Source organism: Papio anubis, chromosome 5, assembly GCF_008728515.1.
Source record: "Papio anubis isolate 15944 chromosome 5, Panubis1.0, whole genome shotgun sequence".
NCBI classification, from domain to species: domain Eukaryota; kingdom Metazoa; phylum Chordata; class Mammalia; order Primates; family Cercopithecidae; genus Papio; species Papio anubis.
The window spans coordinates 103494978-103507738 of NC_044980.1; the positions used below are offsets into that span (position 1 = coordinate 103494978).

Consider the following 12761-nt stretch of genomic DNA (forward strand, 5'->3'; position numbering starts at 1 on the left):
AATATCCAGAACCTACAAAGAACTCAAACAAATTTACAAGAAAAAAAACAAACAACCCCATCAAAAAGTGGGCAAAGGATATGAATAGACATTTCTCAAAAGAAGACATTCATACAGCCAACAAACACATGAAAAAATGCTCATCATCACTGGCCATCAGAGAAATGCAAATCAAAACCACAATGAGATACCATCTCACACCAGTTAGAATGGCGATCATTCAAAAGTCAGGAAACAACAGGTGCTGGAGAGGATGTGGAGAAATAGGAACACTTTTACACTGTTGGTGGGATTGTAAACTAGTTCAACCATTATGGAAAACAGTATGGCGATTCCTCAAGGATCTAGAACTAGATGTACCATATGACCCAGCCATCCCATTACTGGGTATATACCCAAAGGATTATAAATTATGCTGCTATAAAGACACATGCACACGTATGTTTATTGCAGCACTATTCACAATAGCAAAGACTTGGAATCAACCCAAATGTCCATCAGTGACAGATTGGATTAAGAAAATGTGGCACATATACACCATGGAATACTATGCAGCCATAAAAAAGGATGAGTTTGTGTCCTTTGTAGGGACATGGATGCAGCTGGAAGCCATCATTCTTAGCAAACTATCACAAGAACAGAAAACCAAACACCGCATGTTCTCACTCATAGGTGGGAACTGAACAATGAGATCACTTGGACTCAGGAAGGGGAACATCACACACTGGGGCCTATCATGGGGAGGGGGGAGGGGGGAGGGATTGCATTGGGAGTTATACCTGATGTAAATGACGAGTTGATGGGTGCAGCACACCAACAAGGCACAAGTATACATATGTAACAAACCTGCACGTTATGCACATGTACCCTACAACTTACAGTATAATTTAAAAAAAAATAAATAAAAAAAAGAAAAAATAAATAAATAAAATAAAATAAAAATAAATAAATAAAAAAACCCTAAGCATCAGATAGGCAGAAGTTGGGAACACATATGAACTATAAGTAGTCAATACAACACCTTGAAAAAATGTAGACCAGCAGCCATAGTATTTGTGCACAGCTTCTCAAAGTGAAGTTTCTCTCTAGGTAAAGCACAGGATTTGCCTCAATAGGCTCCTAACTTGGACAAGAAATGGTGCCAGTTAACTCCTGCGTACTAAATCACAAAGAGGTTCCTAAAAAATTCTGGACTGAAAATTAAACAGATTAAAAAAAAGAGGACTGATGACTTTGAATATCTCATCATAATTGTGTTAGGAAACAGCATAGCAACACTTAGAGATTTGAAGGAGGAATCAAACAAAAAATAAACACTGTAATCATAGAAGTCTACTACCAGACAAAATGTACATCATACTTTTTAGGGAAAAAATAAATGGTGATAAATGTTATAGCTAGTCAAGGTTTGTATATAATCATGGCCTTACCTAATATAATAAGCAATCAAAAAACATATTTAGAAATTTATTCAAGCTAAGAAAGAAATGAATAGTATTGAACAGTTTAAGAAAGGAAAATCCTAGTGTGAAATGGCTGCAGGTGAGTAGAAGAAAAATAGGTAAGTTTTAATAAAGAAAAATAATTTTATAAATATGACCAAATAATTAAATGCAGATATATAAATCATTCTTTAAGGAGCAGACAGAACATTAAAAATAATTAGTTAACTATAATGTTATCAGAACTCAAGATTATATTAACAGACTAGGAAGGGGAGAATTAATGTAAATAAATTTGTCTTGGTCTTTACTGCACATGGAGAAGAGGGCAGTCAGCACTTCATTCTTGATTTTTACTACTTAGGGAAACTAGTTTACGAATAAATTTACTTTGCCATTGCCTGATTTTTTTACTCAGAAAAGATGGATGACAAAAATGTAGGCTTTAGCCTGTCTGTTAAAAGGATTTTTCTCCTGCTTACAGGACTTCATTCTTTGAGTTCCAGGGAAGCTGGTGTGGGAGTGAAGGGATGGAGCCTCAGACAAGTAATGACTGCCCTCTCATCAGAGAAGGCAGAGGTGGAGCGCTAATTGTTTCCCTCCACCCAGACCCATCAGGCTTTTCTGGCTATTGATTGGTTGGTGGTAATTAATCCTACTAGCAGAACCTTTCAGTCATCATTTTTGTTTTAATTTTTTTCAACATAATGGCAATTTATGAGACACTGATTGGGGTTGCAGCCTCTGTTATCACGTAAAATATTTCTTATTAAATAATTTTAAGCTGGAGAGTATTGTAGTCACAGTTATGCTATAGCCCTGGCAGCATAGTATATGACAGATTGTTGAGGGGAAGAACGTAAGGCAAGGAGACAAGTTAAAAAGCTACAATAGTCAAGAGACAGTAAGAGCCCAAACCAAGGTCATGACAGTGGGAACAGAGAGCAGAGGAACAGTTTTGAAGTGTAGTTAATGTACGTACAACACTGTCAGATCCTGAACTGGATGGAGAAAGTGAGATGGAGAAGATAAGATGTCTGATTTGGTTAGCTGGAGGAAAGGGCATGACGATGTGTACTGAGGTAAAAATTCAGGAGGTAGGAGCCTGACTGGGGGAAAAACTAGTTCAAATATGAACTGGCAGGACATGGAAGGGAAGAACTACAGTCTAATAGGTGTTTTTCATATTACTTATCTCATTTAAATCTTTCAAAAGCTCTTTGAGGTGGCTGTTATCTCGATACAACTGCTAAACAGACCCTGGGGTTCACAGGGGTGAAGCGACATTCAAAATTACACAGGAAGCAAAAGACAAGACTAAAATTCACATCTTCTGGTTTCAGGTTGCATTGCTTTTTTGCTGTACAATAATGTAGCAGCATATATAGTGGGTATAGTGGGTATTTACCTGATACAGACTAAGTTATAATTGGCTCCAGGGATCAAAGGATCAATAAGAAATCCAAGAAATGAATCAAGAAGCATCAAGGAAATAAACGAACAACGAGAATCTACATTGACATTTCAGTTCACAAGACATGAAGGAGTATTGATGCAAACTTTTGTTTGAATGGTCTAGGTTAGACCATCACATGGACATTATAATTAGTAGGATCAAGGATATAAATAATGTGGATATCAGTGATCTAACTGAAAAGGAAGTGCCTTGCCACCCATACAAAGCAGTGAATTCCTTGTTTCATTCATTTCAATGCAAACATAAACACTGTATGTCTGGAAAACGCTTGCCATGTTCAAGACAGTTTTAAATTGTCAAGCTTTTTTTGGAATACACTTATGGAGCACATTAAATCAGTTATTTTGTGTTGGAAGATACAGTTTTATGTCATACTGCTTGAATTAAATGCCATACTGCCTTTCTCAGCAGTCTTCATTGGCTAATAATTCAATTATAAACACAATTCATTATTTTCATGTTAGATTAGAAAGCCTTTTGCGTTGACTTGAGCTATCTCCCCAGAGCAAATGGTGCCGTTTATAAAAGGCCAAACCACAGGGTGGAGCATTGAGAGTATGAAGCATCATATAAAATTTAACTGCATTAAATGGAAATCTGCCTTCCAGCAAGCTGCTTATCTCCAGCTATGGGCAGATAAAGGCCAATGCATGGCAGCTGGGAGGGGGTTCCTGCAGTCTCTTTTTCTTTACTTCATCGGGTTTATAATTTATTGTTTTCAGTGTCTTCTTTCCCCAGATTTTCCCTGTCCCCCAGCGAGGCTGCTCTAATTCTGTGATTGCCTTCCTTGAGTCCTTTTGTGGATCCTGAACCTGTTCTTTTCCAGGCTCAGCTGAAACCATTTGCTTCTATTTGTTTCTTTTTGTATTGTAGGATCTTTATAAAAGGGGTTATAAGAAGTCACGCAGGTAGATACATGATGAATTATCTACTGACCAATAGCATCAGAAATGGGCAGATGAGTATATTTCACTTTCATGGGCACAAGCACAAGCAATTTTTGCCACTATAAATAAAATTTCTTCAGATACTTCAGTTGAATGGTCTCTTTGCTTTCTAAATCTCAGAACATTTGTTCAACATTATGTTACTTTCCTGAGATGTACAGCAAATGAAATTGCTCAGGTTACTGCTGCTAATGGTCACTGGCATTGAATTTTAGGTGTTAAACCAGAGGTGTCTTCCACCAAGTGTCACAATTTTAAGACTATTTGGTCCAGCAAATCCTGATGAAGTCTTAATGTATCATCAGGGCCTGGTGCCTCGATATTTCTTTTTCATTCTAAATGCATGCAGTTCATTTTCTTAATTTTTTGCATGTACCCAGTGGTATCTTAGGAGTATATGAGACCAATATTAAAGATTCTCTAGAAATATAAAATCATTTCTGGTTTTATTTTGGTAATTACATTACAGTGTGTATTGTTTATGTGGAGTAATGGCCTCTTCACACCTATATAGGCCTTTATATAAATAAATATTGTGTAAGGAGAAAAGTTGATTTTAAAATATTTGTTATAATGTTACAATTAACAGAATAGTTAGTCAAATTGCTAACCTAAAAACACAAATTATTCTTTTAATGTCAATAGTTTTTGTTTGCTAGAGCCAACTAATTTTTTTTAAAAAGTTTAAATCTTTTCCTTAAAATAAAAAAAATAATAAATATAAAAAATAGAATCAAAATCATTTGGTAGTACTGTTTTAAGCAATTATTGTTTTCCTTTCTGTTATGAGCAGTCATTGTGTTTTTCACTTTATTCCTCTGTTAACTGAGCATTGTCTAAACACTGCTATCCCCTTCTTCACTTGATAATTTCCAAAATATTCTCTCAGAAAAAGAAAAGTCGGGATTCAGTAACAGGCTGTCTCAAAGCAGTTATCTGCTCAACAATGCAACTAGCATGACAGTTGAATGATACACTGGAGAGAGTGCTATATCAAAACTCTTAAAATCTGGTTCCACTCATCAATAAGCCTAATAAATTTGGCCTCAGTTTCTTTATTTTTAAAATAAAAATAGTTTTGTATTGTCTCGAATGCCCTACATTTATAAAATACTAAGTATTTTTTTAAAAACTGGTTCATCAGTGTTTGCAACCTTAAACACAAATCATTAGCAAGTTAAATTAAATAGATGTGGATGCAATATAGCAAAATCTAAAAATCGGTTAAAGAAAGAATTGAATTCCACCATTCAATATTCGTAATCAGCTACATTTACTGTTTTGGCAATCATTTAAACTTGTTTATCTGGTAATTATTAGAGTACTTTTTAAATAAATTTGACAAAGTCACATAACATTTATTTTTAGATGTTAAAATGCAATTTTAGTTGTGTTGTAAATACAGTTAGAGTTTTCCAAGAGCTTAATTAGTTCTAGTCGTTTGTCATTTTGAAAACCAAATTAAATATTTGAATCTCCTACAACTTACTTTCTATCATTAAAAAGGGTCTGAAAGAATCACCAAAACTTCCAGAATAACCTAACTGGCACCAATGAGAACCTCTAAATTTTGTTGTTTTTAGGAATTCTGTATTAAAATATATTAAGTAAAATTATATTAAGTGCTATTTGTAGTAAATATAATCTGTTTGCATTTTAGTTTCATATTTATAAATACTATTCTTTATTTTTAAAATGTAAAAAAATTGCAATCTTTGTCAAACTGCAATACTCATTAGGTGTCTCCCATCACACTATGAGACAGAACAAATTATTGATGAACTCTAATCTAAAGTATTTTTAAGGAAATTAGGTAAACTTTAAGCCATTCTCCAAAAATCTTTACTTAATCTGGAATCCCACAAACTTCCAAATACAAGTGGGAAAATAACTTTTGTTCATAAAGAATGTTCCAGACTTTTAGAAGGGTCTGCAGTTGATTCTGAGGGACTTAGAATTTACATATACAAAGGCCTTTGGTGTAGAATGGGCTGCCAGATGCTGAAAACCAGGAACTAATTAAATAAATATATATGGCAATTGCATTTTCAACTTGGTATGGTATTACAAGTTATTACTATTTATATATTCATTGAAAAATAATTCAAAACTGTGATCCTCTTTAAATATTGGAAAGGAGTGCCCTCTGATCAATTTCCCCAGAAATACTCCTCAACACAATAAAGGTCATATATTGCAAGCCTGCAACTAACATTATCCTCAATGGTGAAAAGTTGAGAGTGTCTCTCTAAAATCAGGAACAAGACAAGAATGCTCACTCTCACCACTTCTATGTAACATAATACTAAAAGTCCTAGCCAGAGCAATTAGGCAAGAAAAAGAAAAAAAAGTCATCCAAACAGGAAAGGAAAAAGTAAAACTGTCTTTGTTTGCTGACCAAATGATCTTATACATAGAAAACCCTAAAATGTCTACAAAAGCAACCTAAAAGACTGTTAGAACGTTAAATGAATTCAGTAAAATTGAAATTTGCAGGTGATAAAATCAACATATTAAAATCAATAGCACTGCTATATACTAATGACAGAATATCTGAAGAAGATATTATGAAAACAGTCTCATTTACAATAGCAAAAAATAACATACTTAGGAATAAATTGAGCCAAGGAAGTAAAAAATCTGTACACTGAAAAATCTAAAATATTGATGAAAAAATTAAAGCCTAAGCAATTAAATGGGAAGATATTTCATGTTCATGGATTGGAAAAATTAATGTTGATAAAATGTCCGTACTACCCAAAGTGATTTACAGATTCAATGCAGTTCATATCAAAATTTTAATGTTATTATTCACAGAAACAGAAAAAAAAATTAAATTTGTATGAAACCACAAAATTCGTTGAATATCCAAAGCAATCCTGAGCAAAAAGAAAAAAAGCTGGAAACATCACACTACCGGATTTTAAAGTGTATTACAAAGCTATAGTAATCAAAACAGCATGGCAATAGCATACAGACACATTTGTCAAAGTGACAGAATAGAAAGACCAGAAGTAAATTCATGCATTTATGGTCAATTGATTTTTGATAGTTACCAAGAATACACAATAGGGAAAAAATAATCTCTTCAATACATGGTTTTGGGAGAACTGAACATCCACAAGCAGAATTAAATTAGCCCCTTCTCTCACACAATATAGTAAAGATAACTCAAAATGGATTAAAGTCTACTTTAATTACAAAATGAAATATTAACAAAATAAAGAGACAACCCACATATTTAAAGAAAATATGTACAAACCATACATTTTTAATCCACATATTTAAAGAAAATATGTGCAAACTATACATTTGGTAAAGGATTAATATATAAAATATAGAAGAAACTGAAACAACTTAATAACAAGAAAACAAACAGCCCAATGAAAAAAATGGGTAAAGGACCTGAACAGACATTTCTCAAAAGAAGGCATACTAATGGCCAAACAGATATATGAAAATGTGCTCAACATCACTAATCATAAGGGAAATGCAAAGTAAAACCACAACGACATATCACCTCGCACCTGTTAGAATGGCTATTATCAAAAAGATGAAAGATAACAGATGTTGATGAGGATGTTCAGTAAAGGGAATCCTTTTACATTATTGATGTAATAACAGCATGGAGATTCCTCAAAAATTGAAAATAGAACTACCATATGATCTAACAATCTCACTTCTACATATATATCCCAAAAAAGTGAACTCAGTATGTTGAAGAGATAACTGAACTATGTTCATTGCATCATTATTCACAATAGCCAAGATATGTAATCAACCTACGTGTCCGCTGACTGATGAATAAATAAAGTATGGTATATATACACAATGGAATACTATCCAGTCTTTAAAAAGAAGAAAGTTCTGTCATTTATAAAAACATGAATGGACATTGAGGCATTATGCTAAATGAAATAAGCATTGTACAGAAAGATAAATACTGCAAAATCTCACTTGCATGTGGAATCTATAAAAGCTGAACTTGTAGAACTAGATAGTAGAATGGTGTAAGGCTTGGGATGGAGTGTAAGGAAGATGGGGAAAAGAGGAGATGTCAGTCAAAGAGTGAAAAGTTTCAGTTAGACAGGAGGAATGAGTTCTAGTGATCTATTGCACAGCATTGTGACTATGATAAAAAAAGTATAATTCAAAAATGCTAATAGAGTAAATTTTAATTGTTCTTACAACCAAAAATTGATAAGGATGTGAGGTGATGGATATGTTAATAAGCTTGACTTACTCATTCCATAAGATACACATATATCCTAACATATCATTTACCTCATAAATATATAAAATTATTGTCAATTTAAAAAATCTTTCCTACACTGAACTCATGCCAAAACTATGACTCTTCTTTTTCTCATCTTAAATTAACATATGTATAGGAGAAAACTAGTATTTGTCAGTCAAGATTTATTTTTAGCTGGGTGCAGTGGCTCACACCTGTAATCCCAGAACTTTGGGAGGCTGAGGTAGGCAGGTCACTTGAAGTCAGAAGTTGGAGACCAGAGACCAGGCTAGGCAACATGGCAAGACCCTGTCTCTACTAAAAAATAAAAAGAAAGAAAGAAAGAAAAAAAACCCTACAAAAATAGCCAGCATGGTGGTGTATGCCTGTGGTCCCACCTACTTGGGAGGCTGAGCTGGGAGGATCACTTGAGCCCCAGGGATGGAGGTTGCAGTAAGCCGAGATCGCGGCACTGCCGCACTGCATTCCAGCCTGGGTGATAGAGTGAGACCAAAAAAAACTTTTTTTTAAGATTCATTTTTGGCCGGGCGCGGTGGCTCAAGCCTGTAATCCCAGCACTTTGGGAGGCTGAGACGGGCGGATCACGAGGTCAGGAGATCGAGACCATCCTGGCTAACCCAGTGAAACCCCGTCTCTACTAAAAATACAAAAAATTTAGCCAGGCGTGGTGGCGGGCGCCTGTAGTCCCAGCTACTCGGGAGGCTGAGGCAGGCAGGAGAATGGCGGGAACCCGGGAGGCGGAGCTTGCAGTGAGCCGAGATCGCGCCACTGCACTCCAGCCTGGGTGACAAAGCGAGACTCCGTCTCAAAGAAAAAAAAAGATTCATTTTTGTTATACATTATAAGTAAGGCATAAAGAAATACAGTATCAGTATATTTTCTCCAACAGTATATTGTACTTCACTGCTTCTGTTTAACAACTTGGAATATAAAGGCTGTTTTCAAGGCAGGAATAAATTTCTTGTCAATAAAAACTGCATTTAATAAAAAAAAAAAACTATGCAGTGCATGCATGCATATCTAGCAAAACAGAAAAAGAGAGAAACAATGTATTGATGAAATGAATTAATACTAAACATGTAAATTGCCCTTGCCTTTGGAACTGAGATTATAAATTTGTTTCATAGTCAACTGAGGTGTGATTAACATTTAGGTACAAGGGTTATTTGACATTTAAGCACAAAGATTTCTCCATGAGTTACTTTGGATTTATAGGATCACTCTTACCAGCATTTCTTTTGAAGCTGTGTCTTATGGAAGATGAGATGTTCAAGCACATTATTCAACTGAGGACTGTTATTCTGAACACAAGACCAAGCAGCAACACAGTGCCAGAGCAGGTGGTTAATTTCATATCCTCCCTGATTAAATTGCAAATGTTTCAGGAATTAAAATATAAAAATATATCTGAGAAAGAATACTCTGACTTGAACAAACATGAAAATAAATTTTAAATATACAAATGAAAATTCATATTCTCTTACACTTTATATTTCACCAAGTGGAGCAATTTACATAAGCATATTTTTGAAGTACATATAGTTAACCTGAACCTAACGTATGTATTTTTCACATGGGTCCCTTGTGTTCAATGATGTCAGCTCTACAATATGGCAAAAATTCTGGATCCCATAAGAGATGGCTATTAGACACAATTGTGGTTCGTAGATTCTATGTGACTTAGTTCTCCCTGACACTTGAGAAAGAAGGAATGGGGAAAGTTTGAACAAAACACTAACAGCAAATCATGTTTTAAAATGTGGATTTCTACTTTAAGGACCAAAATATATGCCTAGCAAGACATCGTCAATGTCTGTTAAGTAGCTATTCTTAAAGTCTAAAAATTCAGATAACAAATAAGCTGTTGTTTAGTTTTTTTCTTAGAGTGCTTCCCAACAGTTTTATACATTTAATTGGTCTACTAAAGTAATTGGTAGAAAATGATGACACAGCATTCTCTAAATTTTTGCCAACAGTGAAGATTCAAATACACATCCTGTGATAGGTACTCCAATTGTTAACTTAGTTGATACTTTGTGATTTTTATGTTAAAATGAAACAGAATCTAAAGGGCTTCATAATTCTTATATATTATATAAAACAACATCAGGACTACAATTTAATTTTATGTTGAGTACTTTTCAGATAGAAGGCAAGAAGTTCATACATAAATTTTAAGCTATTTTAAGTTTCTAATAAAGAATTTAGTTAAGTCCCATAGTTGTGTATTTATCTACTTTATGTCAGGAATTCTGTTAGATTCTGGAGATAAAGGCATGAGGAAGACAACATCTGTACAAAGCTACTGACTCTGGGGAACAATAATTCAGAAAAGCAAATGAAAACAATTCAGTGTTTAGAGTATTAGAATACACCACACAAAAGCACTATTCTAAAATAATGTAAAGCATTAGTCTGAGACATACTGACTTCAGCAAATCCACATATAACTCAATTTCTGCTTTATGGGTAGGGTCTACCCCAAAACTGGAACCCATATAAATGAAATTCTTTTCTCAAATTGCTCTAGTTGTCTCAGCCTGGATGCCTGACAATCCTCAGATTGCAAACTTATTTTGAATAAATAAGTAAATAAATATGTTTTAAAACTTTGGAATGACTTGAATGATTAATTTATAATAAATATTATTTTAATCATAGATATTATAGGACTACATAAACTATTCAATTAGGTCAACCATTCTTGCATTAATGTATTTATGTACCATCATCAGAGAAAATTCAGAAAGCATTTGGTAAAGAAAAAAATCAGGATTTAGACAATGAACAAGATTTGAGTTTTATCTTCAATTTTATTTTATGCCAATTTTACACATTGCGGAGAAATAAAAAGCATCCTCTCATGTCTGGGATTGATTTGACATACTATTACAAGCCAGTCTGATACAGCCAGGTGATTTTGATCTCCTATTGGACATAAACTCAAAAAATAGCAATTTCAGACAATATTACTCTGAGACCATAAGAAATAAACAAAGCCACTGGACAAGTTTTTTTCTAAGCACAGATATAAACAAAGTCACTGTGCCACCCAAAAAATACCTACTTATAGAATTGCCCCCACTTTTTGACAGCATCAGACCTCTAGAGAGAACCCTTGCTTCTTTAGAGTCTTCCCAAGATCATCCAAGTAAAGTCCAAATCCTCTAGTAGATTCCTTCTAACACTCTCTTATTAAGACATCCCATAGTTCCTTGTAGTATGTATTTCTCTCTCTCTCTCTCTCTCTCTCTCTCTCTCTCTCTCTCTCTCTGCAACAAGTAATAAACCCAATATGCCTAATTGCAGATGTGTTCCCGGTGGTCTTTGGCAGTAGAACATTGGCATCATCAAGAGGAAAGGAACCTGCCATACCTGTGAATTTTCCAGATAAGTAGGACTTATTATTTAGTCTCAGGGATTTTATGTATTTCAAGCATTCTTTTTTTTTTTTTTTTTCTTTCTTTTTCTTTTGAGACACAGTCTTGCTCTGTCACCCAGGCTGGAGTGCGATGGCGTGATCTCGGCTCACTGCAACCTCCGCCTCCCCAGTTCAAGCAATTCTCCTGTCTCAGCCTGCCAAGTAGCTGGGATTACAGGCACCTGCCACCACACCCAGGTAATTTTTATATTTTTAGTACAGACAGGGTTTCGCCATTTTGGTCAGTCTGGTCTTGAACTCCTGACCTCAGGTGATGCACCCTCCTCAGCCTCCCAAAGTGCTGGGATTACAGTCATGAGCCACCACGCCTGGCCCATTGAGCATTCTTCAGCAAGAAACATTTTTCCAAATAAAAAATAAATTTATCAAACTTAAATGAATTAATGTAATGATGATGACTATGTGATTTAATACAATCATCATGTATATCAACAGTGCAGAAGACCAAGAGTGAGCAATGTTGCTTACTCTTGGAGTTCTGTGCCTTTACCCTAAGTCAGTCCTGCTCAAGGTGTGGTTGGCAGATAACTGCCATTTGCGAACTGTTAATGAGAGCACAAAAAATGAAAAATATGTATTTAGAAACTTTCATAACAATTTGAAAAATAATTATATATATATTCAGTCTATTAAAATTAAAGCTTGTGCTTTTTCGTCTTTTCTATTCTAGTTTTCAGTAATTTGTTATTATTATTATTATATTTTACAAAATTATCCATCTGTGATGGCTTGGAAATTTAAAAATAAATTAGGAGAGATCTTTTACCACAGATAGTTTGAAAAGCACTGAGCACCGCCCTAAATGACTCCCAGAGAACTTTTTTCCCCTCTCTTTCTTCCTTCTTTCTCTCCTTCCCTCCCTCTCTTTGTTCTCTCCCTCCTTACTTCCCTTTCTTCCTTTCTTTTTTGGCTTTTATAACCACTTTCCACAGTTCTTTCATCTCCCTCCCTTGCTGTCCAGCTTTGGGCTGTCATTTGTAGCTGGAACAATGCCTACTTTGAGAAGCCCACCTACAAAAGTGTTGTTAATCTACTGTTGGCTGAAAATTCAGTTAACAACACCAGCCTAGATTTTATGCAAATTTAAGTACATAAATTCTGAGTGTCTGACTAGGCTTTCTTTTATCACAGAAATGAGCTTTGAAGCATGGGCTCTATTTTGGCTGTTCAGGGACAGCTTTCTGGGTTTCATGTAGTT

General features: G+C 34.7%; 1 protein-coding gene across 6 annotated transcripts in view; it reads right to left on the reverse strand.

Moving 5' to 3' along the window:
* The window catches only part of TMEM232 (transmembrane protein 232), a 311652-nt gene that overhangs the window by 204051 nt on the left and 94840 nt on the right, over positions 1–12761 (reverse strand). For 5 of the 6 annotated variants that reach the window (XM_017959759.3, XM_009208867.4, XM_017959755.3 and 2 more), the window contains one exon: positions 9349–9482. The exons of the other annotated variant lie outside the window; for it this stretch is intronic. In XM_017959759.3, coding sequence (XP_017815248.3) covers positions 9349–9482 — 134 coding nt within the window. The remainder of the gene's footprint in view (positions 1–9348; positions 9483–12761) is intronic. 6 annotated transcript variants of the gene reach the window in all.